The sequence below is a fragment of the Lathamus discolor genome, chromosome 2, assembly GCF_037157495.1.
Source record: "Lathamus discolor isolate bLatDis1 chromosome 2, bLatDis1.hap1, whole genome shotgun sequence".
NCBI lineage: Eukaryota > Metazoa > Chordata > Aves > Psittaciformes > Psittacidae > Lathamus > Lathamus discolor.
In genome coordinates, this window is record NC_088885.1 from 93,931,332 (window position 1) to 93,958,793 (window position 27,462).

At 38.8% G+C, this 27,462-nt stretch overlaps 1 protein-coding gene across 2 annotated transcripts; it reads right to left on the reverse strand.

The window, feature by feature from the left end:
• TERT (telomerase reverse transcriptase) lies at nt 1–27,190 on the reverse strand. 2 transcript variants are annotated; one of them, XM_065667785.1, is made up of 16 exons: nt 26,938–27,190; nt 24,004–25,888; nt 21,162–21,357; nt 18,306–18,489; nt 16,707–16,889; nt 15,857–16,018; nt 15,362–15,457; nt 13,250–13,335; nt 12,017–12,130; nt 10,223–10,294; nt 9,216–9,401; nt 7,579–7,705; nt 7,200–7,261; nt 5,420–5,544; nt 4,933–5,070; nt 1–507 (listed from the first exon to the last, which is right to left on the reverse strand). In XM_065667785.1, the coding sequence occupies exons 1-16, from the start codon at nt 27,163–27,165 to the stop codon at nt 404–406; spliced, it is 3,948 nt and encodes a 1,315-aa protein (XP_065523857.1). In that variant the 5' UTR covers nt 27,166–27,190; the 3' UTR covers nt 1–403. The 2 variants fall into 2 exon arrangements, with proteins under 2 accessions (XP_065523857.1, XP_065523856.1); XM_065667784.1 differs by lacking the exon at nt 26,938–27,190 and adding an exon at nt 26,335–26,338.
• Between the last annotated feature and the right edge of the window lie 272 nt (nt 27,191–27,462).

Consider the following 27,462-nt stretch of genomic DNA (forward strand, 5'->3'; position numbering starts at 1 on the left):
TTATTGCAAATAACCAGGCCATTTATTATAAAATAGTCTGTAACACAACAAAGCAAAGAACACGTATTCAGAAACAACATGCTGAAACAAGAAAGTAGATCTGTCTATCCAGAACATAGTTTAATGATCCCTTCATCAATAACATGGAAATTACAGAAGGAAACCCAGTCTATTACTTCAAATAGCCTGTGAATTTACAGACAAACACAAACAAGAAGGTATTAACAAAATTGTCTGCTCTTTTTAAGTCCTTGTGTGGTATCTGAGAAACAAACATGGAAAAACTTCTGAGTGAAGTTGCTTTCTGTCCACTACCAAAATAAACTAGAAAGAAAAAGTCATCTGGAGACATAACATTTACTTTCAAACCTGGAAAAAAAAAAATGAAATAAACTTCAATCAGTTAGTCCAGGATAGTTTTGAAATCTTGATAAAAAGATGGTTCTGTCACTTCCTTCAGTAGTGCCATAGTATCCTTCGGGATCTTCCTGAATAGCTGCATCTTACCTACAAAAATACCAGAAGAAAATCATTACTATTGCAAGTAACTAACAATTCTGGTTTAGAGAAAATGCTATACTTATGAAATCAATACTAGAAATTGGAACACCTGGAATATAGAGACAAAAAAAGCAGTAATAAAATATGCTACTATTCTTCTGCCCTTAAATCCGGCTAATAAATAAAAAGGTTAAAAATCGCATGTGAAAATATTAACAAGCTAAGAAAATCAAGGAGCAAACACTTGTTTGGATTTTTTTTAATATACGATTATTTATTAAATAACTATATATACTAAAAAAGGCCTTCTGTCAAACCAAAGTGATGTTGAAAGCCCCTATTTTAAACAATGCTAAGGACAAGGGACAGGTCCTGTGTGGTTGCTAATGTTTACGTGCAGCAGGAAGGTATTCCCAAACTGTTTCTTTTCAGATATGACATCAAAGTAGCCTATGCTTGGAAGTGACACATTAAAAAAGAAATAAAATAAAGAAATAAAATCACCTTGTGCTATAAGACTGGCAACAAAGCAGCAATTCTCCCCAGAGTGTTTCCTTATAAGTGAAGAGAGACTAACTGGAAAGCCACCCTTAGGGTGGAAAATTCTGGAGAACAAACAAGGCTCTTGGGAATGGTGTTTTTATGAATATAACAGTTTTGAAACAATGAAGGTCACCGAGTCTAACATCAACATTATAGACAATAAAAAGGGCTTTTTAAACATTAGGAAGAACATGTAAAATCCTAGCAACAGTTAAAGTCTGTCACCTAAAGAAAGGTGGCAAAATTGTCAATGGTGCAGAAAGGCAAAAGTGCTCAATAAACATTTGTTCTGTCTTTGGAAAGGAGACAGATGATGTACTTATATCTTATCATGATAAGGAAAGGCTCTCGCTTCTTTCCCCAGTGGTAATAATAGGAGGGATGTTAAACATTAACTATATTTTAAATACTTAACTCTGAAGAATGACGACAATTTGTGCCGACATGCCCCTGATGTTGATATTCAACAAGTTTTGGAATACGAAGAATGACGACAACTCCTACTAACAAGCCCCTGATGTTAATATTTAACAGGTTTTGGAACTGTGGGGGGAAAAAGCCTCCTCTGCAAAACCTATGCGCTTGATACCAATTCCCACGAAGAGTAATGGAAAGGCATGCACAGGGATACAAGAAAAAAAGTTTACATCAAATCCTGTCAACAACCTGATCTTACAGGGGTAGTAGGTTTTATATAGCTGATACAAGCTCCAAAATGAGAACAAAAAGTGTAGTTAAGTCAACACAGGTGCTATTACTCATCTTTGTTATCTCTGTGCTACAGCTTGCTGTTCCATATAGAGATACTGACCTAACTAACCTCACAGGAACACACCCCAGAACCAGTGACTTCCCTGCCATGGCTACTCTGACATCTACACATGCTACCTGACTACCAGAAGACAAATTTAAGTTAGCTCTCGTATCTCTACATAATAATCAACACTGTAGTAACCTTCTCTACAGCATGGTGATGCAATTCTAATAACATTATCCAGGAATAAGTCTGATGCAGGCCAAACAAAGCTAACTTAAGACCGAGCAGAAAACTATCAATAGCTCTTTAAACTGATTTTAGTGCATTCCTGCAGGATTCAGAGTCTTAATATCTTACTAAATTTAGAAGAAAATACGAATATAAATGCCATGTACAACCAGGTGACCAGCCTTCATCTATGACCAAAGATCTTACAGACATGCAGATAATGATGCACGTTCATACCAAGGGTATGACCATGAGTTACTACTACAGGTCACAAGATGTCTTTGTACCACTTTACCAGCACACGATGCTTCACCTTCCCTCCTGTTCAGCCCCTACAGGGGGCATATAGTGCCTTCTCAGTTGCTTTACAAAAACAGTTTGAAATGATTTTTAAAACCTCAACTGACTCTTAAAAGAAAGGGAGACAGGTGAAGCAAATATAGATGCAGGCAAAGCACCTCACAAAATGAGTCACTGGTAAATATTCAAGTTATATGATAAGCTGACACCAAACAGCTACCTTCCTGACAGATAACCTAAGAGATGTTTTGGGAGCTTTTCATAGGAACAACAGCTACAGAAGTGCTCCACTACATATTGAGTCAACCCCTGTAGCACAGGTGGAACAGGGCTAGTGGAAGTACAGGTAAGATTTCATGGGGTAATAAGCAAATAGAGATCTCAAAGATGGCATTCAAGTTATTTGGGCCCCAGTGATTTGTTGGCCAATCACAGGAAATGCTTCCACCATAAAAGTTTCACATTAAAAACAAGTCACATCCTGCTAATTGTTTAGGCAGCCATTAAGCAAAAATCTCTGAACCCTTGATCTTTCAGCAGTGTACTTCAAGTCTCAGACATCTCCAAAAGAAAGCAGGCCTTGTAGATAGAGTTGTCCCAACATTATGAATGTGAAGAACAGATTCTGCCTCAGAGAAGGTTAAGATTTATGAAAGAATAGCTGGAAATCACTCTTTTCAAGAGAATGTCACTAGTAATTTTCTACTTGCCTTTGGACATTTCCTGCTCTACCTCCCCAATACTCAGCAAGTACAGCACTAATAGTTCTCCCCAAGAATTGAGGAAACAAGGTTATTCCATATCTGCAAGGGCAATTCTCACTGACAGAGAAGCTAACTGATAGATGGTCAGCTTTCTCTTCTTGGGGTAGAAACTATGCATACAGTGTTAGGCCTGGACCACACACAAGTTTAAGGTCAGTACTGTGGTTAGGCAAGAGGCTGCACAGGTACAGCAGAAGAAGCCTAACAATAATCATTATTCAAACTAGGAAAATTCCACCTCTACTTCCCTGCCCATTTTCCCTGGCATCTGTAGTGGTGTGATTTTGGGGACAGTGAGAGCACTTTTATGGCAGATGCAAACACGCATGGAAGATGAGATTTGCTGAACAATAAAGCTGTCTGGGGCTGTACCTCCACCCTGAATGTACTGTCAGATTCAACAGCAAAGCATGCACAGAGAAGAATGGCGGAGCTTTGGCACAGGTTGTGGTCTGACAGTGTAAGATCCCAAGAGCAAAATCTTCAGCATTATGGATGAAAATTCAGAGGTGCTCTATATGGATCTTAGGGAAGTCACACAGCTCCCACAGAAGCTGTTATCCTACTGGGTGTGACCACTGCATTCTCTGCTCAGCTTTTCAGTTTCTGTCCTCTCCAAGTGACACAAGCAGTCAACTCTTCCCTTCCTGGACTCAGGCCTCTTTCCCCTGGTACTTCTAGAAGGGCTGAAAAGAACTGGCTTCTCAGCAGCAGTGATCAGACTCTGTGACTCTGGTTTTGGTGTCAGTAACTCAGAGAAGGAACTTCTCTGGGAGAGGCCGCTGGAGGTCTGCTCCATACAGAAAGACTGTACCTGGCCAGAACACACCTGGTGCAGTCCCAACAATTGGTTTGTTTTCTGTAAATGTCTGTCATCTTTGGTATGTTCACACTGCACTACAAATCAGTCTGCACCCAGGCATTGATGCAAACCTCTGATATGGGAAGGAAATGCATACTCCCAAAACCAAATCTGCTCTTTTTCTGGGGCACTGGGCCCTCAGCACAGGTATCAAGGCAAGTCTGTAATATGTTTCAAATCAAATAGGGATTATCCTTGAACCAGACTGAAGAACTCCTCAGTATTGTATAATAAACCCCCCCAAGTAATGACTCATTCAGAGCACAAATTACAGAGTCAGTGCTGAGAGTCTGGCATTCACTGCAGCTAAATTCAGCTGCAGCACTGACCACTTCAGAAAAAACCTACTGCTGTTCACTTGATAACTTAGAACTCAAAATTCTATTATTTCTGTGCCTGCCCTGGGGACAGATGGCACAACTGGTCAAAGAGACAGTTCCCCATAGGCCAGATACACAGATTCTTTCAACAGCATAGAAGGGTCAGAGATTTGCCAACACCACTCAACTCTATTACAATACAGCATATGCAGCACAACAAGTGCTTCTGTTTCAAAGTGACCCTGGCGACACTTCTTTTGGTAAGAGTTTACATTGCAGGAGGAACTTACTTAGTTGCCAGTTAATACAGTTTTAAAAAATAGAAACCTGAGCATTCATACATCATTTAGTTAAACCTGCTAAGAATGCTTATATGATTAACTCAGTCTTATACAGCTTTCTGAACTGTAGAAAGCTATTTAGTGCCAAGTATCAACAACTATTCCATAAGAACAAGGCTCTAGAACATGCAGTGCTGAAAACCACACCATTTTACTTTGCCTACTTATGCATACTAAATTTGATTAAAATCAGAAAGCTCATTAATGTACATTATAGAAAAACATTTTAGGTAGGAAAACTTAAAAAAAGTCCATTAGATTCGAAGTTTTATTACAAGTACCATATTTCAAATTCCAACAATAATTGAATACTTACAGATTTTTAGAGGCTTAAGCAGGCATGCGTAAATAACTTTGTGGTTTGCCAGCTTGACAGTGAATGCATTGTAACAGAGCCATTCTGCCGCCTCAGAAGGGAACATACCAGATGCACCTTTCTTACCTAAAGCAATCCCTGGAAGCAGAATATGAAAATAATGTCACTGAAAATTATGATAATGAAGAACAGTGTCTGACCTCGCTTTCTAATCACTCCAAAATTTTTTACTAAACATCTGTGTAGTCAATGAAGTCTCCTATGTCAGCAGAGAACTGAAAACTAAAACATGAAATATTTCAGTATCTTTGGAAAACTGAGTTTAGAAAAAGAAATGCCTTGAGATTCTTACCATGCACTCAGTGTTTTCCATTCCTGATCTTTATCTCAAAATTACATAATCTGACTGCACATTCAAGACATTTTATTTGTCAAATAAAAAATTCAGAAAACCCCACTCTGCTTCATTGCCATTAACATACTATACCTTTGTTCTTTGCTTTCAGGATACTATAGCAGCATGATGCAGTCTCAGAGATGATTCTTAGGAAGAAATAAGGATTGTTTCTAACTTGCTGGTTGAATGGAAGTTGGAGAACACAGGCATGAAACCTGTTGATAAAAACAGCCTATTTAATCATGTCATTTGCTATTTCAAGTGCAACTATAATTACCTACCTTAGGCACTAAACAACATTTAAAACTACACAACAGTTTTCAGCTATATCAACACAGTTAGCACACGACACCTCTCCTATATACACACGCCCCTGCAGTGTCAGACACATGTGATGTTTGTTTCTAAATTTTGTGCTGAAAGAAGATCTTGAAGCAACCTGCCTTGGTAATGGAATTCTCTTCTGAAGACGATGACTGTCTTATGTGAAGGGAAAGTTAAACTATGCATCCTCACTAATTCCACATCACAGACCATGCAGCCAGAGAACACCCATGTGACACAGTGTAAGAGGAAGAAAAAGCAAAACCAAACTCCAGAACAAATTATGTTCAGGAATTCAGCAAAACAGACCTCCAAATGACATAGTGTTTCACAGACCAGCATCCCCACTCTTTTGCCTACGAACATTACTTGCATTCTAAGCTCCTTTACACCTCTGTTCAGATGTATTTTAAAACTGCTTTTTTTCAGGAGGAGCAGAGGAGGGAGGGCTGAATATAGTCAACAATTACAATTATGACTGTTAATTACTTGATAATGTGTATATTTGTTTATTAAATTAACCCAGCATAAGTGTAATCACTTCAAGAAAGTCTGAAATTATAAAATATTTAAAGGATAATTACCACACTCCATCACTGGGTAAATTAACCTGACATGCTGGTAGCATGGTGGACAGGTTTTTAAAGGTATTCTAACCTAAAGACCTTTGTTAGGGTGTTCCCATAAAACCAAACAGAAACAACTAAGTAATCATGTCCAGCATCAGAGAAAAAACCCTCACAACACAAAGTTTAAATGTTTGATACATGAGTGCTGCACTAGACAAGTCCAATTACACTTCCTGAACACAAGAATGATAGAGGTGGAACGTGGACCAAGCTGAATTTAAGAACAAAACTAAAATGTCACTCCCAAAAAAGTATGAGCCTAGTAAAAGAGCAACACCAGATTTCTGTGAAGAGGGAAGCACCTCTTATACCTCTTTTGTGTTAATAAAGAATTTCTTGGTGCTGCCAATCACTCAAGGTTTTTGGATGTAGAGAGATTAGTATTTTCTCCTGAATTACTTATCCATTTTTATTTCTTTCCCTTCTCCCTGTTTCAAACATTCACTTCCTCTGCTTGTCAAGAACAGCTCACAAACCCCAAGATTTTACCAGCTAAGGAGCAATTAAGATATTTATCAGCAGCTAAGAAACTGCAATTAACTTGGTAGACTGTAACCTCACTTTAGGTGAAGTTATACAGGTCAAAGTTCTGTATGATTTTAATAGATACAAAGTTCTAAATATAAACTGGTTAATAAGTGGTAAGGCTTCTTGTCATCCTGCTGAAGCAAAACAAGACTGTTTTTCTTGAGGTCAGCTGTCAATACCACGAGGCACTGAAAATGCATTTAGTGAAGAGTCACATAAACACAGACATTAATACAATCTTGTATCCTGAATCTAATAGTTACCTAAGAACGGTGTTGAAACAAGAATAACTTGACTTACTTCTTACATTTACACAGCACACTTTTTCCACCACATATCAAGAAAGAGTAATGAAATATTCATAGTTACTGCAGAAGACAGTGACCTACCTGTAAGCCTGAAGTAAAAATATCTGGTAGATGTTAACGAGAACTGTTCTAAGGTTGTTGATCTAGAACAGAACAGAAACAGAGCTACAGGAATACTTTGGTGTCACAATAGGATTTGTTCAAGTTCAACAGCATGAGATGATTTAGAGATCTAGAGGAAAAACATTCTATGCTAAACTTCAAAAGATTTCTTTTAGGTACCTAAGTTAACAATGTTGTGAAGGCTCAGTTCTGGAAGGTGCCGAGACCCCACATTTTAATTGATGCCAACATTTCCATGTGGATTACCTCTCAAAATCAGCTTTTAATGTCAGAACTCAAAGCCTTTCTAATTATCACTAATCACAGTATTTCCAAACATCCATTTTCATATTCCCACCTTTAAATCAAGAAATAAAGAATGGCATTTCAGTTTGAGGACTGCAGTCAATTTGTATTTCATGTTTTTCCCAGCTGTTCTACTTGAATTGAAGGAAAGACTTGATCTGATGGAAGTATAGCTATAACTAGGAAAAAAAAGAAGAAAAAAAAAAGTAGTTAAACGCCATGGGCTAACAGACTAAATTAAATTCTGCAAAGTAAGCATTTAACTTCTCATGTCACAGACAATGCCTGCCAATCAATGAGCCAAGACAATGCCTGCTAATCAACTGGCCAAGAGATGACTGTAACTAAATCCAATTTAGAAAGAGACTAGACACTGTGGCATTAAGGCTGTTAGCTAAGGAATGACTTCAGTATCGCAGGGCTGAATAATTCACCCTGCTAAGTAACCCAAACCAATAAGCTTAAACACAAACTAGATACATTACTAGAACACATGGTCTAGCCAGACCACTATTAATGACTCCAGTGACAACCAAGTTATACTCTGTGATCCATGCAATGCAGGAGCTGAGGCTGGAAGTCATACAAAGGTGAACTGAGGTAACAGTTACTTAAGTCAAGCTTATGAAAAGGAAGGTGGCTCTTGTAACAAACACCTCAGGATTCCGAGTAGTGTCTCCCATACCAGAAGCACCCATGTCCTCAGCAACATAAACTGTTTCTTTCACAAGCACAATTAGTAAATGAATCTCTTTGTTAATTCTAGTCCTTTGTTCTTACAGAAAATAATGCCATATAAATTCCTTTCCTAAACTATCCAAGCTTTTCTGTTTTGGAATACTACTAAAGAACTTCAACACTCTGGTGATGGAAAACCTCCCTCAAATTTCCCACTTAAACGTATGTATGGGTTGGTTATACTCACAATCAATAACATAACAATATATTCCTTCTCTTTAAACAGGTTTGTGTTTTTTTTGTTAATCTTTGGCAAATGTTTAATGCCATCTCTAGTAGTCTATGTAAAGGGTCTATGGAGCTTTTCAGTAGGATACATTGTTCCGTTCTAAGTCCTATGCCACTTCAGACTGCTTTGTGTATATAGTTAAGGTTGCTAGTTTAAAGAGAGGTTACTTCTACCCTACACTACCATCTGGAGTTTACTAGAGGGAACACCTCTGATGTTGAAAGGATTAATAGTCTCTCTAGTCCATACAAAATTAATCCCATGATTAGGAAGCCACAAAAAAACCACCCAAAACCAACAATTTCAGAATACTAACTATAGCTATATAATATCAGGCACAGTACAGTGCCGATATATATGCATGTATATATAATATATACACACATACACAGTTTCACAATAATGATGAAAGAAGCTAAACTGAGGTGATTGAAAAAACCTTCTCAGAACCATGTAGCCACCATACAGTATATGGCTTCTGGTCATTAGGGACCTGTGCTACATTCAATGGTGTTAATGGTATGTACACTCCAGCAGGATGGAATGAAGAAAATAGAAGGCTGCACAGCAGAATAAAATGTTTAGATTAATGTATAAGAAACAGAACTGCAAAATCTATTTCGCAGTGAATTCAACTACACTATTCACAAGACATCCTTGTGCTTCTCACATTATGTACAATATACTGTAAAGTTGACAGTGGAGTATACAACTCTATTTACCTGGAGTAATCGCAGTAAACCTCAAGTGTCTGTATATCAAATAATAAACCACACCATGGGATCACAGGACAATTTGGCACTTGTTTAAATTTGGAACATCCTGGGATATCATCAACACGAAAATTCATGACTGTCTTATTGGGGTTTATTAAAAAGCCATATTCAGGAATACCTGTTGCTAGAGTCCTAAAAACAAATATGAACAGTAATGAGTATAATAACAATATATGACACATATGATCTTGCATAAAACGACAGAAACCAAAGAATAAAGGGAACAACAACCAACTCTTTAGGTTAACGAAACACAGCTAGAAATAAAAAAAACCCAAGAACTTAGAGTTAAATAGATACATAAGTAAGCTGAAGAATATTAGGATAATGGAGAAAAACTTTTACAGATTAATACAAATTAAGAACTTAAACCAGGAAACATCTGAGACAAGCTGCATAAACCACACTCACAGAAACCATGAGATCAAAATCACTGGAAGAAGACAGATAAAAGTTATTAGTTTTGGGAGTTAACAAAACCAAGAAGAATCCACATAACAGGAACCTCATTTATCTGATGAAATACATTCTTTCCCTAGGGAAAGAAGAACAGACAGAAGGTAGTAGAACACCTGCCCAATAAAACCATTTTGAGGAAGTAACTAAGACATCTTAAAAATTTGAGGGAAAATGGTGTTGAAAGACAACTGATAGCTACTTTGGTTAGTCTGCACTACTAATTGCTGCTAGAGTCTCCATCGAGCTCAGTAGCTTGGTCCCTAAGTTAAAATTCAGCAGGAATCCTCCACCATCTGAGCTGCAACAGATTTTTAGTTGACAAGCAGCTATTAATTTGTTCCCAAGCACAGACTACCAACAAGGACTCCAAAACTACCCTTGATTATTAAGTCATAAAATATACCTATATGTGCAAGCATATATGAAGATGAAAAAGAATGAACTAAATGGTTCATTCACTTACTACTTTGAAGACTATGTCTTTAATAGCATACCTTAGAAAATTTCTTGCCTTCATTAAATGTGGTGTAACCAGCAAAAAGTCATCAACGAGACGTATTAGGAGTCTGTAATCAATAAGAAACTGGTGTTAGGGTTTTTTTTTTTTATATGGAATTCTTTCTCATTTTTGTCATACTCCTCAGAGCAACAATGTGCCCATTTTAATTCACAGGAAGGCAGAGGATAATATGATCTCCAAATCAGTACTGCTTCTTTCCTAAAAATAAGTAAATAAATAAATAAGAAAGCAAAGTGGTTGGCTATATGAAATGTGACAGGAATTTACAGCACACAAACTACTCCACAGTAGCTTCTTAGATGCAGGGTTTTACACTTTTCCGAGGGAGAATTTGAAGTAACTTACTCAATAAGACACAGAAAGGAGGTGTAATACCACGTATACAAATGCAGGTACTAGATTTTTGATGTACTCTAACTCTGTATCTTCATTCACCATGTAATAACCTTTCTGTGAAGCTGTAACTCAGATGTAAAACAGACCACCATCAACCACCATAAAGGCTGCAGTTTTCTTTTTCAACAGAACTCAGGCCCCTAGCATGCTGCTATCTGTCTGATAAATCCTGCCTAATATATCAGAGAAAGGAAGCTCTGGAGATTACTTTGTCCAGTCTCCTCTCCAAACCAGGAGTATTGCCATCACAGCGATCACATCACTGCACTTTTGCACAGCCAGGCCAACAGCCAGGTTATTTTTTTATTTAAAGGCCAAATGAAACAACCAAAAAAACCTCAAGAGACCTAAGTAACATTCCAAAATATGCTGTATATAAAAGCAGCTGCTACATTAAAGAGTGAATTCTTCTGAATTGGTTTCATAATTTCATTATGTATAAACATCTGTTGAAATATATAGCTGTTTTGACTCATACCATCACTGCATTCTAAAGCCTATGAGAAGAACTCTACTACTTGTGTAGGAAATGTTTTAAAGTTTGAGTTATTTCCATTACCCAGTGAGTTTCCCAAGCAGAGACACCAGACAGATGCTCTTATCTGGAGTACTCTACATACTTCTTAGTTTCTTTTTTCTTTCTTAGGACAGAATTCACAGCAATGGAAAACAGACAAACTTCAGGGTCCAGATCATGCCTAAAGACCCTACTCTGGGATTCAGCTGCGTATCCGTTCAAATGGAGGCAAAAGGGACCCCAAAGGTTTACAGCTAATAGAGGCTAGCTTTCTGTCAATCTCTGAAGAAGCAAACATGAGCAAGGCACAAAGACTTAGAAGACATACAAAGAGTCACACAGGGTTTCGAACACAAACCAATATGCACTGTAAAAAATCTGCAATAAAGCTGTGACCTTGATAACATGCTAAGATTTACAGATGGTGGATTGGAAAGCCCTCAGGCAGAAAGAAGACTGGAGTATCAGAAAACCTGCAATGAACAATGTTTAAGGACAAAAGACCATAGATGTTGTGGGAATGAGTGTGGAAGAACCATAAACTTCTTACAGAAGAGCTTGTCAAATTCTACAGCATCCCTTAATATTGTGCTCTGTTTAAGAACAAGTCTCCTACCCACAGATTTAGGAAAGCTTCTTTTCAGCACTTTTCTTCCCAATCTTATGTCAAACAAGCAAATTCCCCCACAAAGCCACCACAGAAGCTTCAGAGATGATTGTGTGTACTATGCTCTGACTGGACAGTTAGAAATCCTTGAAATTCAAAATTAAACGTCACAGAAAATGTCTAACACATATCTTATATATTATGCATTACTATAACAGAACACCCAGTAAAGAAGAAAGCATCCCTACCCATCCTGCTGTATCCTACTGAGCAATTTGTTTTCCATGTCTCCATAGCATAAGCTGCAAAGTAAGGTTGACAAAATGGAGCCCTGTGGAATTCCACAGCACTGTACGTAGTACCTAGTACAGAAGAAAGACAAAATCAGAACACACAAGATTGCAATAAACAATTCCATTAAACTTTCACTTATTTTTTCAAGTACAACATATATGTTTCAATAAGACACAGACTACATGCTTGCTAGTTAGCCTTAAATTCATCCCCAACCTACATACAGCTCCATGAGTTTTACGTTAAACAGTGAAAAAAAACCCCGTTAATACATATATTCCCTTCTTATTAACAAACTCCAGTAAACAACTGTTATTGACTGAAAGAAATTTTATAAATTATCTCAAACCACAATGCCTCCTTCCTCCTTCAACTGCAGAGCCACACTTCATTTAAGCTTTGTAATTCTTTATGTTGCATCTTACACTGTTTCTTGTACAAGAATACAACCCTGTGAGATTAAGTATTCTAAAGTAAAGGTATTTTTTCAAGAGCAAGCAGCTATTCATTCTAATATACCTCACTCTGAATTCACAAATAAAGATCATGTAAGTACTCGCTTTCCATGTGCGATACACATTTGCCACCTAGAGGCAAAACCAGATGAGAAATACCAAATTAATATCTCTAGGAACACAAGAAATCTGCATTACTACCCTCTATACTATCCGACTCCTAATTTTAGAGTTGCCAGTAATTTTAATTTCCTTATTGCCTTATATTTTCATTTTAAATTGCCAAATAGCAAGTCCACACAGAAAAGGTTTAATTTTGCACTACAGGGAAATGACTAACAGGGCTTTTGCATGACTGCTGGGATGTTACCTTGTTTTTGCTTATCACTATGGATCCCAACATTTTAAAAGAACTTTTCTTTTGAACTACGTCTGCAGTTTTAACTGAAGAAGGTTACATATCTCTAGAATAACGCATTCTTTGTGTAGTTAACATCATCCAAGTGGGAAAGAGAAATTTTATTCAATATAAATTTTATTCCACACTCTTCATGTTTTTATGGAGTTTAAACTGACAAAACAGATTTCAAATACATGCGAAATAAAAATCTTTAAAAGACAGCTATCAAAAATCCCCTGAGCCAATTCAAAGTATCCTGTTTAACAGGAAAAAAACCAATGAATGAAAAAAACCAAACACACTAAAGAAAGAAAAACTATTTTCTTTTTTACCTGTTCCCGATCTCCAGGATGTTGTTACGTATCATTTGAAGAAAAAAAGTAAATAGGCTGGAACTTGTCTCATCTAAACTTAAGCTCTAGAAACACAACAAAACAAAAGGTTTGTACTTTAGAAAGGTATTGAAAATGAAAACACAATATACACTTAGAAACCTTTATGGAAGGTTAGACTGTAGCAGTTTAAATTCCTAAGGTAAGAAGAAAACCCACGCGAAACAAAGGTCTGAATTAAACACTAAAAAGCTGCTCTCATCCAATGAGTGAATGGTGCAGTTCCTTTTCTGTTTTGCTTTAGGAGAAAAGCATTAAACACTAAAAAGCTGCTCTCATCCAACAAGTGAATGGTGCAGTTCCTTTTCTGTTTTGCTTTAGGAGAAGAGCAGTTTTGGTTAGTGTTACATGGGAAAACAATTAAATCTAATGTCTGTTGGCATATGTCCAAGGTTTGTGGCTGGGTTTAAACCACAACAGCATATGATACCGGATTATTACAGTGTATGAGACCCCACTCTTTTGGCCACTTTCTATCCTGGAGGACAATGTCTATAACTGTCATGTTCTTCAGGATTTCCCAAGGACAGATACACTCACTTGCCAGCTCTACTGCAAAACATTCTCTGCCATGTAGTAACAACTATTCCGTGCATTACTACCCACCCAATATTTATGACACTTTTTGTATTAAAAATTGTGTAATAAAAATTTCATTTAGAGCAGTTTAAATCCTTTTAACAAAAAGAACTAAAGTAAAATTACTTCTTCTGCATAGATTAGACATGAGACAAATGCATCCAGCTTTTGACAGACCCACAAGAAATCATGGTTATTTGCACTGAAAAGCTAATGCGATACACCCATGGTACAGACACCCAAGCCGACATGACACTGTCCTCAGAACACTTTAAAGTAATGACATACAGACACACAACTTGTTTCAAATGCAAAATATGTTGAAATAGAATGCTGCTGTTCATGTAATATCTAGCATAGTTATCTAGATCAGATGTCCAGTGGAAAAAAGAACAAAACAAAACCTACACACACATAATGAGAGACCCAGCTAGCTTTTGTTTTCATTCATGCACCCATTAGGATCTCTGTACTTTGTAGGATCACAGAATCATGCACCACCCACAATGTACAATCTATTCCTACATCCACAGGTATATATATATATATATATAAATCATTCTACCTGTATAAAGCATAAATTACCCCAAATCAGAATTTTCCATTGTGAAGTTTGTGAGGGAAATAAAAAATAAAAAATACAGGAAGTAGGCTGTTAGAAAATACTCGCCTAGTCTTCTGATGGTCAGGAATACGCTAGGTTGCTATCATGGAACACCATGATACCAAGCAATAAAATATATTCAGAAACTGACTGAGCTTATTGCCTACTTCTATGCCTTTCTGTTATGCTCCTTGCACAGAAGGAAATCTTGAGAACAACCATCTGGAATTAGTACAGTTCTCTGCAACACAAGAATCAAAATGGCAGAAGGATGCATGCTTCTTGTAACGAAGTGTCCTCTGAAGAAGAGTTCATTTTTCTCAACCTTGGCACGTAATCATTGAAGTTGTTCAGTTTTTTGTTTTGGGTTGTTTTGTTTGTTTAAGTCATTTTTCTATTCTGTGCAGTTTACTATTCAAGATACCACATCTATTTCCTCAGCTACTTAGCTTAGAATGCATTTTGCTCATTCTTACTTCTGCTTGTTTTAGAGATAGCAAGTGTTGAAGCCATTCTTTATTAGTTAATTTTTCACTTGAGAACTGTTGAAACAAACAATGGAATTAGGAAAGGAAAAAGAAAATACTGGTTAAAATGAAAGTTTAAGGCAACAACGAGAAAATCTGGGAAAAGTCTAGAAGGGCATTTTGCCAGATTTCTTGCCTGCTGCACTCCTTCCATTGAACACTGAGAACCTCTTATAAACATCAAAGAAGAGATTACAAAAATCTTTTTATGGAAGGTGCTGGGTTACTGGAAAACAGGTGGTGTCACCACCTAATATATACATTCAATTAAAACACACAATCTGCCTCCAGTTCTTCTGTAGCTTTCTTATTTCAGTTGAAAATAAGCCTCCCAATATTTACCTGTTCAACTACTATTGCATTTCGCAATGAGGTAGTCTTCTGAAGGTAGAACACAAAGCTCTCCAGATCTGACTTAAAATCCTGCCACGTAGAAACCTGTATATTGAGTGTAAAGAAAAAAATTACAAAAAAAAAAAAATAGAAAATTCAGTACCAGACTCTTTTATTCAGCGAAGATCAAAGGGCCAGCCTTATTCTGTTATTTTAATCCAACAGTTCTGCTGTTGTTAAAATGTCTCCTCACATATCTCTATTTCTGCAATACATTTACGTTTATACTAAGATTGAGTAAAAAAAAAATGTAAAAATTACAGAGTAAAAAGAAGCTTTGCTAGCTCTGAAAAATATCCAACACTATTAACAAACGGTTTATGAAGTAATTGCCTAATGTATATTGTGCCAAAAGAAAGAAAAATAAAGAAGGTATAAATAAAAACACTGCTTGGACAGAAACCTATTTACAGCAGTAAGTAGAAGAAAATCAGCATATCATACACTTCTCCTATAGAACTTCCTGGCTTTTCCACTTTCAGTAATCATAATCACGGCATAGCGTCGTATGCAGTAGGGAGTTTTTTTCTGAGGTTTTAAGATCTGTGAAACCACTTCTACAAGTTTACTGTGAGGAATGGTATCATATGCCCTGGACACATCAGCCTGAAATAGAAGAAATATCTTCCATTAGGTAGTGCATATAAATTCCTGTAATTTCTACACATCTGTATAACCTGCCCCAATTCAAAGCTATGAATTGAGCTCAAACACAAAAGATTGTCTGCTAGACATAACAGAAAAACTAAGATGTTAAGAAAAAACTCCCTCATATAGTGGGATAAGACAAGCACTCATTTTTTTCAAGAGAAGAAACTTGTTGGAGAGACACTTGTTGGCAGTTCAAGTATTTATTTTCAACAGAAACTAACAAGAGTGAGATAGAAGAGACCTATTTTTTAAAAAAATGTTTAATTTATCCAAATACGCATAGCAAGTTTTTCCTGGTTTTCCTTTGGTTAGATGGCCCGAAAAGCATAACTGGTTTTATATCTTTGTCCTGTTTTTATCCTAAAGTAAAAGTAACTACAAAAATCCAGTGCATGTGCTACATGACAAACATAAATAGAAAAATACAGTAAAAGGAAGCGCTACTGCAGGGACACCCCCTGCCAAAAAACCGAACCAAACCCCACCTTAAAAAAAGCCAAACCAGAGTCTGTTAGGTATGCACAACAGTTTATTTTGAAAAAGAAATAATTATGCAGTCAGATCACAGCTATTACAGCTACAGAAGTATACGCACAAGCTGACTTTGAAAAGTTAGTTTGAACGTGTAATTAAAAAGACATACCTTTACAAAGTAGAAATGAGGAATTTCATCATACGATTCAGCAACTTCTGTAATAAAATTCTTCCATGTCCTGTAAATATCATCTTTCCCAAACACCGAAGAGCCAATAAAACTTCTGTTTATAGTCCGTTCATAATTTAACACACTAAATAGATTTTTCAGTTCAGTGTTGTATCGCTGCACCTACAGAGATCAAACAGAATCACCTTGAAGTATGTTGAAACATGCTAAATTCTGTCCAATGTACAGATTTCACACTTAGATGAAAAATGAGATTAAATTTATGTTTATGTGTTTACTATATTACTTTGTTCAACTGCAGTTTTCAGAAAGCCTGAATTTAGCTGCAGCAAAAACCTGCAAATGACAAAACAGCCTCTGTACCCAGCTCTTGGAAATCAAGGTGTAATAGTTAAGGAGATAAATAGATGTGATTAGTTTTGACAGTTGAGATCTGTCTAATAGCTGAAAACCTCAGTGTCCTCAGGTATTTGTCAGCATTCTCCAACAGGAGTCTATAGCTCCCACTTTTCAGTGGATACAGATAATCCCTCTCAGCTCCAGAGCAGCCAAGTTACCTCAAAATCACTTGACCAGCTACCATGGTTGACTTTGAACCTACATCTTCTTCAGTATATTCATATCATCCTTTACCAGGACGTTACAGGAACGACAGCACCTTTAACGCACTGCAGCTATTTCCGAATTAACTGTGTGGATATTTTCAAATCTGACAGTCTGACTGCCACAAAAAGATTATGAAAAAGTAACACTTCAGATCTGGTCTGGGAATCACATACTGAGCAGTAAGCACTAAGAAGCCATTGACCAATCATCCATCTGGGGAACATCAATCTTGTGCACCAGATGGGACTCAGCCTTAAGGAAAAACAATTAATGCAGTCATGCAAGACAGTGAAATCAGGTTCCCACTATGTCTTGTGGTTAACTAGCCTGTTAAACAGATTAGTCTGTGCACTGTGTATTCTGCCTCTGTTCCCACACTGCAGTAATTCCCAGCTTCTTTCGTATCTCCCTAACATGGTTCATCCAGCTTCCTTGCTACTCCTGGACCTTCCGCAACACACCCAATTCACCGTTTGGCCCTCTGGGCTGACCTGGCATCAAAGCCAACTAGTCAACATACACCATCAGTAGTCAGGTAAACTCCAACAGGACAGACTTATCTATCCCTCACCTGCTGGTGTGCCAAACCAATACGACACGTTAGTTCAGAATACTGACGGAGATTTATGTCCTACTCTCATAGGTGAGTGACACCTACCACAACCAGTTAGCAAACCTGAAGGAAAGGAATAGAAAGAGAAGAGGAAAAAAATACCTAATAGGCCATGCCATTCCACTAGACTCACTTCTTTAAGACAGGCTTGCAAACAGAAGTACATGATTCTGGAATTGAATGCTAATGGTAATGAAGCACTGGGAAGCAAGAAGTCAACAACAAGTAAGCCCATTCAGTCATTCTGATTTTAATGTTCTTGTTCAACATGTTAAAACTAGTTTTATATAACAAAAAGCTCACTCACTTTATTAGCTGCCTGCATCAAACACACATAAAACGATAAAGAAAATAAAAACCTTCTTTTCTCTGCTTTCCTTGCTGAATGCTCGTGCATCAACAACACTGCTCACTTTTACTATGGGTCTTAACCCATTTGGTCTGGGAATGAACCGGAGCCTTGATGTCACATATTTTTTTTGACGGATAGCTTCAATATCCTTTGAAGATAAAGCACGTAGATGTACTCTGGCAAAATGGTTTCTAAAATACAAATACACATTTAGTGTAAGCAACAGGAAAGGCAGGAAGTCAAAACATTTAATCCCGTAATTTAATCCCGTAGAAAAATATTTGGCTTCAGTTATTATAAGAAGCTAATTACAAATACTAGCCTCTGCAGAAAGTTACATGGAAATCTAGATTTCAGAACAATTTCATGGTATCTTAATGACAACGTAATACAAAGAGTACTCACTTCTGTTTGATGCTAATTAAGATAATACAAATCTTAATTAACACAAATGAAAATTTTAGCAGATTAGCTGAATACATCTGAACATTCTGACACATTTTATGCAAAACAACTGGAAGTTGGCTGTTTCTCATGCTTTCATAAACTTGAGAGATATTAACAAAGTTGAGCAGAACCTTCTGAAAACTATGTTAAGAAAGATCCAGTGAAGGAACTACACGAGATAATGAGCTGTTCCACTCCCAGCATTTAGGGGACCTACTACTTATTAAAAGTTACAGTGAACTATTTATATATCCAGTAACATGACTGAAAAGAATTGATCTGATGAGCAGGTGTCAGCTAATAATGAAGAATGGAAGGCTCCCAAGTCGCGGTTCTGAGGTCTGTAAGCTCATCTTACTGGGAAATGTGCTTCCACCTCAGACATCCCCTCAGAATTTACAGTTCAGTGTAGATTAATCAATAGTTTTCTAAGCAATGAATTAGGAAAAGAAGGTGGAGAAAAAGCCCTCGCTTTGAAGTTAACACATGTTGTCAAAATGCCCCTAGCTGCAACATAAAAGGCCTGGATCAATCTCCTGCTACTTGTATTGCTCAGAAAGACAAAATGTGCCATTCCAAAAAGCCCTACAGGTTATGATACTCCCCTGGGAAGTGAGACAAATCAATCCCCACAAAAGAAGTGGGACAAATGCCTGAAAACACTGGCTGGGTAAAAGAAGATGGTGCATGGAAAACCTCAAAATGGCCAAGGCAGCCCTAAACAGCTGTGTATCTAACACCCAATTTCTCTCCTGTGTGAAGTAGGCAGCTTGCCACCTGTACAGGTGCAGTATGATGGATTAGCAGGAGACCTCATGTTATACTGCACATCTGAAAAAGCAGTGCTAAAATCCCTAGCATTGTGAGTTAAGCTTAAGTACAGCTGCTGGGATTAGACTAGAAGTCCATGCAGCTATGTATCCTCTAGCCAACAGCAAACACCCTGACCTCACAGGATACCCGGCAGGCACACAGCACAGCACAGTACTTCTTTGGGATGCTTCCCCACCTTCTGGTAATCTGCACTTCACAGATCTCCCAAGTCAAAAGTGAAGCAGAGCTTCCTACACAGTAGGGAAATATGTGGGGAGGAAGTCAAAAGAAACAAGATCAACCCAGCTTACGGTTTTTTGAGTTCAGAGCACCTTGTCTTTACACACTGGGTTTTTCTAGGAAACTGCGAATAGGGACAAAAGGGCTAAACCCAAAAATATTTGTTTTCTTTTAATCAGATACTCCACCACAAAACAGCATATCTAATATGCAAAAATTAGTACTTCATATTTTATGCCAAAAGCAGCCTTCAAGGTACATTAAAATGACATAAAACACTAACTGCAACACTAAGGCTGTTAGTTTGAAGACCGGACAAACATGGTTATGTGGGACTGAAAATTATATTCTACTACTACTATTTAAATTGCATACTCTGTGCTACAAATGCAAATGAGATCAAGACCCCATTCAGTGCAAACACATATGCAGAAAAGCTGCATTGCAGATATCGAAGTTGAAATCAGAGAGTGGTGGGGCAGGAGAGGAAAAAAAAAAAAAATCACACACATAACATTGCAGACCAAGATACCACCACGAAAGCAAAAGGTTCTCCATATAAAAGAGCCATTAAAACACAAGACATGAGGCACGCTCATTTTGCACAGTTCCAAAGTGCTCTCAGACACCAACAGTTTCTAATGAAAACCCAGAAGATGTGAATTATGGAGATGTGTGCATAATCCTGTTCATTAAAACTGCCTTTGGATCTTTCATATTTTCTGACTTAATTGATTTGAATTTGATCTTAAATAATGACCTAACTTAAATACATGCATGCATTTTTAAGACCAAAAAAGCAGCATGGAATTCCACAGCTGCAATACAAAAGATAAATATTCAATAAAATAAAATATTCACTTCAACAAAATCCTCAAAACACAAGACTACTGCCTGCATTCCTGAACAGAGTATTACAGCATTTCAGCAGAGGTTTGGTTTTGTTTAATTAAAACAACAGAAGCAAGTTGAATATTTTTAAAATTAACTTAACTTTCCCAAGGCTACTTTGGGATTGTTGCTGTGCTTTACTCACTGTTAAAAGGTGTAAAAAAAAAAAAAAAAAAAAAAAAAAAAAATCAATTTATCAAAACAAAAACCTCATCATAATGGATTTTACTATTGCAAAGGTTTCTCTTCTCCTACCACAGAACTCTAAATTTGAATCAGTTTTCTCACGCAAAATATTTCTGAATTTTCACGCTGTGCACATTACGATCACAGACTGAATTTTCTTTTAGGAAATTAAGCAAATAAAAGGAGGAAAAATGGGCAATAAATGAAAGCAGAATTGTAAGTTTACACTACAAAACATGAGATTTCCATATATTCTATTAATGTTTGATTTGTTTGCTAATGTTACCTAATTCCAATGTTCTGTAACTTGCCCCAGACAAACTTTCGGTAGTAGAAAACCAAGTTCTTCTGGAATGTGGTCTCAGTGACATAGAAAAATGATCTGAGCAACTCAATAACATAGGTATCCATCAGCCAGTATAGGAATTTAGCCAAAAGTTCTTCACGGAAACAATGTTCATAAGCAGGAACAAAGTGATCACCTTCAATAAACAATTCAAAGGTAAGTATCAGCTATTTGTATTAGTGAAGAAACAGAACATACAAACAACAACAAAAAAAAACCACCCCACACATAACACTTTCTTAGCTCGACATTAATGGAAAGGAAAAAAGCAAATAAAAACAATTGCACAAATACCACTCAAAATTTTCACTGGCATTAAATAATGTGGCTGACCCAAGCTTAAAGTACAAACATCAAAACTAATCTGCAGTGACAAACTGACATATAGAATACAAATACATGCCATTAGTAGCACAGACTTACTTTCTTCCCCCAGTGTTGATTGTGCAAGATTTCCAATGCACTATGCAAGATTATTGTGAAGGGAAAGGTAAAATGGGAGTCAGCCTACTACAATATAAAACATTTTTTAGAAAAGGCAAAAGAATGAAAATGCTTAGCCTTAAATATAAAAATAACAGAATTGAACTGGGCTGACTTGGGGATGAGAATGATATTCAGATTTCCCAATTACATGAAAATTAAGTTTAGGGTTAGACATTATTTCAGAAATCCTATAAAAAACTTACTGCCGCAGTCAAAAAAGAAAAAAATAATAAATCACCCTAAGTCCATCAGCACTTATGACATTTATATGGCACAACGATTATGAACCCGTAACATTCCCAACTGCTGTCGGATTTATGATCATAGATTTGTGGTGAATAGGGAATAAAACCCTGTGCTACAATACGAATTTTTGCCAACTTCTGATAATACTTTTCCTAATTAAAAAGTAGAATTTAGCAAAATGCAACATGACAACAGAAAGAACTTATACAGAAATATTAGCTTAGCTGCAAAGCACAAATAACGATTATGGCATAAATGTGTTAAAACCAGTTTAATTTTGACACAACACAGCCAAAGCTTAAATCTCAGCTTATAAAATGGAAGTAAGTTTCCAGTTCTCTGCCCTGTCTGGATTTATTGCACTTCAGGACAGAGACATTCTCACGCATTTAACCACCCAAGATTACCATAAAGTTATAAATCAGTGCTCGCTTCAACACAAGCCAGCTAACATTAATCAAAAAATCCAATAACTGTTAGAAAACTCTCCAATTTAAGAGATGCAATATGTAATTATGATACACAAATTAAATTGGGATGTTGTTAAGTAGCTGTCCTGGAACCAAATACTTTGTTTTCTAAGTTACTAACAACAGATGTAAATGATTACAATTCAGGGAAATGGTAAGTAACCATTACTATTACTTTTGGAGGAAAAAAAACCACACGCCCACAGTGCAGCAAAGGAATGAAATGTGTCTTTGAAATTCAAGCACAAGGGATCAGTTTCATGAAAATTAAAATCAAGCCTATGTGCTGCTTTTCCTGGAATAAGGTCAGTGGATAAGAGACATTTTTTTAAGATAAGATGTTCCAAACGGCTACAAACCGAATGTGTATCTTACAATAAAAACATTTTAAAATATTCAACTGCTCAGCATTTAAAAAGCATGTTTTAGAGTTTCTGAATAAAGAATTAATATGTCTTCTAGAATTGACAGTTTTTATGGAAGTATAACCTCTTCCATTTTTTACTTCAGTTCTCAAACATCAGACTTTTTATTGTCCTCCCACATTACAAAGGATCTTTAGTAATTTTAGAACCTTATTGCACCTTTTAAAAAGCAATACCCTTTTCAGCACACGTTACTGTAGAGCTAAGTACATTACCAGGAAAGAAAAAATACTGCATAGTCATGGAACATATAGTCATGGAAGTACAATCCACACTGTATAGATGGAGAATGGAAACATAGAAAAATGACAGTATGCATTAGATCCTGCAGAAGTCAACCACAGAACCACAGCTTCAGCCTGATTTTAAGTCTTAGAACAGTGTCTGAAGAAAGACTTCTTCAGAGAAGCAAAATTTACCTGTCATCTGACACAAGGACTAAACTGAAGGGTTTCACACAGAATTTGGAGCAATCAGCTAATGCCAGAGACCACTCGGTCTTGTGAACTCTGCTCCACCAACTACTGAGCCTGAACTAGTGCTCAGTAAGGGTCTCTTGTTCGTAGAGAAGGGCCCTAGAAAGGTGACAGATGGTGGGCAACCCCCATATTGCATGGGTCCCATATTCACATCTTTCTCACAGGGTTGACATGAATAGCAAAAACCTCAAACACACTGTGGGATGAAGGTTCACTACATTAGCAGAGGGACACATGCTGCTACAAGTGTTTTTATCTGCCTTTAGCTCTTTCTGAAGGCTCACAGTAACCAACAGGCAGACTGCATTTGTTCATTATGTGCTTTGGTGATGCTTCAATGAATTTTGAGAGCGCAATTTGGAGGGTAGAGGTGGAAGGGGAAGATCCTTTTTGGAAATGCTCAGGTTCTGAATTCATGTTTATGAAAATGTCATCCTATTAAATACAAAAAGCATGAACGAAAACAATGAAAACTTCAGGTTTTGGAAGGAAGACAGGCTTAACAGTTCTTCTATTTTTAATTACAAACACTACTAGTTTGCTCTCTCAGCTACGGTTATTATCAATGAACCCAACTACTCTGAACCCTGACTGACTACCATCTCCTTCCCACCTTAAACATGAACACCAGACATCTGACACCCCCCACCACTTAGCTCTTTAATATAAGAAGTACCTTTAACTAGACGAAGCCACATGCAGTCATTCACTCGCATCTTCCACATCAACTCCTTCAGTGAAAGCTTTGCAAACTTCCCCATGCAAATGAATACTTTCACGTTTTTTAAGAACTGGCACTTGTTATGGTTTGAACCCCAAAGCTCAGCGGGGATGACCTGCTCCAAGCACTCCCTCACAAACATGTACACCTGCCAGTAGCTGCTGTGACTCTTGAGAAGGCTGCTGAGGTTGGACTCACACGCCTCTCTTGGGTTTTGCTCCTCACCCTGCGACTTCCCATGCACAGATTTTGCAAGAGGAGCGTATAAATTGTCTGGCACATTCGTGTGACCAGATTCACATCTGCTGCTTGTCACATCCTTAGCAGGCTCTTTCACAAACTGTTCTGCTGCTTTGTGAGCCTCTGCTTCTCCAGGCAAAGTTACCCCGCAAGGCAGCTCAGTTTTTCTCACACTGGCTTCAGATATCTTAACAGGGCAATTTTTTTTCAAGATAACTAAGTAAGGGCACTTTTCATGGTTCTCTAGCAGATTCTGAAACACATGTCTCATTTGCCAATAGCGCTTGGGCAACCTCTTCTTTCTCCAGTTGCGATGTAGCAGGTTTCGGTTGTGTTTTTTCTGGAACAGATTTGGGCTTAAGAATATAGTTTCTATAAGCCGTCTTCCACCTGCCTGACAGCCCTGCAAGTGATTCAGTAAAAACGATTTAGGAAAACATTCCCGGAAACTCCTGCAGGAATAAAGCAGCAGCTTCTTGTTAATGTACACTGCAGAATGCAAGACCTTATTTGGTAACTTCTTTGCCAAATGACCTACAGGACTTTCTTGTCTTCTGCATTTTGAAGAAATACCCTCCACAGGTTTAGTCTGCACACAATCCGATCGAGATTTATGCATATGTATTTCTGCTCCTTTCCTATGGGATTCTGCTTGCACTTCAGTGCTGGACTTTAAAAGTTCATTACTCTGAACTCCTCCTGAAGAAGAGCTTTCATGTGCCACAAACATCTCCCTGGCATGAGATGTGTGAACTGAAGAAGGACCAGACACATCATTGTTACTTCTTTGAGAAATGTGCCTTTTTTTAATGATACTTGCAGAATGTGATGCCACACACCCAGTTTCACATCTCTCAGAACTACTTTGGTTTACAGCAGGAGTGAGCTTACAAGCCTTTTCCTCTACTCTTACTCTCTTAGCTGGAATTTCAAGTTGTTTCCTATTAAGCTTCCTTTTTAAAGATGCTACCGTAGCTGACAAACTGGAGCTACTCTGTGTTTCCAGATGCTCAGTAACCACTCTAATCTGTCTGCTTGCTTTAGAAACAGCTTTTGCAGAATACTGGTAACTGGGCATCGAGCTTCGTATCTTGTTATTTTTTTTACTTCCCATGCTGGAGACATTAGCGTCAAGTCTTTGTCTGCTTTTCCACCAATGTGACTTTGAAAGATACTGTCTGTGAAACATGAGCCTTTTTTGCATATAGTCAAGCAACCTACTACGTTTACACTTTGAAAACCTTTGTCTAACAAACACAGAGGGCGAGTGTACATTATGTGGAATAAGTTCATAAACGGGTTGCCCACAAACTTGGTAACAGTTACTAGGGGGTACCAGCATAAAGATTGCGCAATGTTCCATTAAATACATCATCACATCATCCCCTATCCTGCTCAGCAGTGTTTCCCAGACGCCATTGGTACAAGTAGTTTCCGTTCCAGTATTGGGCAGGTAGCTGTATATACGTGAACACGGCATGACTGGGTGATGAGAACTGTTTTCATCCAGTAAGGCATATCCATATGCGAGGACATTCTTCTTTCTTTTTTCACACAGTCGTTGAACAACTCTTGCAGTAACTTCTTTCTGACTAGATAACTTGAGGAAAGAAAATTAGCTTTTATCACTGACACTTTCATAAACCACAACACACAATTTAAATAAACAGACATGCGAGTTACAAAGTCCTAGACACCAAGTTTTGAAGCGATATTAGTGATGCACACGGGCATACCAAAGAAAGGTTTTCAAGTGTACCACAAGATGTTTACGTGCAGCAACGTGGGCCTACAACTTTAAGGAAGTCTTTTTAACGTCTGCCCTTTTGATCGTGGATTTCATGCCCAGGAAACACCCCACACTACGCTCCCCGCAGCAAACCGGCCCCCAAGACCTCCATGTCATTCTGCCCTATAGGTGCTCACGCAGGCTCTAACCTCCAGGGAACTAACACTGATTTTCTTGAGGCCTCCATTTCCTTTTCCGTACAGAAGACCTCAATTAAACAACTTCGTTCACAATTCTAAGACAAGCTTATTTACTACCATAGCGCAGTTCTGCTCATGCACGCTAAAACTCTGAGAAAAGCGGCCTTCCCTCTCCGGCAAGTTTCTTCTGCTCAATAACCGGCCCGCAAGCGGTTTCCTCCCTCGTATCTCCCTTCTCGAGAGTGGGAAAGTGGCACTTGCAATTCCTTGTTGCTCCCCGGCCGCACTCGGTTTGCACCCCCGTACCGCACAGGGCACGCAGGGAACCGGGGGCTCAGCGGCACGCACCCCTTCCGCGCTACCTAACCACCCACCCACCCGCCGGCCGGCATCACGGTTTTGTCTGCCCACCCTGCAGGAGACGGGAAGGGGGAATGCTCCCACACCGCTCCCCGCTGCCTGGAGCGGGCCGGCGGGGCGCGGCAGCAGCCATGAGGGGCACGCATGAAGGACAGGAAGCGTGGTGCCACCATCTAGCGCAGGCAGCGGCGCCCTTCCGCAGCCCCTCCAAGGGCAGGCAGCGGCTCTGGCGCTCCCTCCATCCACTGGAGGGGGGGCTTCGCCCGGACCCCAGCAGGGCTCACTCCTCGGCGGGGGCTGCGCAGATACGGCCACCCCGGGCCCCACGCAGGCCACCGGCACTCTCGGCCTGCCTCTTACCTGCTCGAAGGTGAAGGGCCGGGGAATAGCGCGGGCCCCCCGGGGGACGCACACCAGGCACGCCCCCACGAAGGTCCGGTAGCAGCCTGTATCGTCGCCCCGCAGCACCTCGGCCTCCCCGGAGCTGCTGTCCTGCAGCTGCCGGATGAAGGTCTCCAGCGGGGCGACCTCGGCGTAGCAGCGGCGCAGCGCAGTCAGCACCGCCGCGAAGGACTCCGTGCCCGCCATGTTGCAAGAGGCAGTGCACGCCGACACCTGGGGCCACCCCGCGCCTCGCTCCCCTCCCTCCCGTACCGCTGCGCTGCGCTCCCCCGCCGTTACTGCCGACGGGTGACAGGCTGCTGCTGACTAAAACAACGAGAACAGAGTCACTTTTAAATATGAAGAAAACGCCCTCGCAAAACCATCCCGCGGCTGCTCCGTCTGAACACCCCCGACCCACAACGTGGCCGGGAGGGCGGTGGCTAAGGTGAGGTGAGGCGGGACGAGACGGGGCGGGGCGGGGCAGGGAGGGAGGCCGCTGTC

Coding starts and splice junctions, on each gene's coding strand:
- TERT (XM_065667785.1), bottom strand. CDS start 27,165: ATGGCGGGCACGGAGTCCTTCGCGGCGGTGCTGACTGCGCTGCGCCGC. Junction 25,889..26,937: donor GGCCCTTCACCTTCGAGCAG/GTAAGAGGCAGG, acceptor TCTTTCCTCAAG/TTATCTAGTCAGAAAGAAGT. Junction 18,490..21,161: donor TTACAGAACATTGGAATTAG/GTAACATTAGCA, acceptor TTTGTATTTTAG/AAACCATTTTGCCAGAGTAC.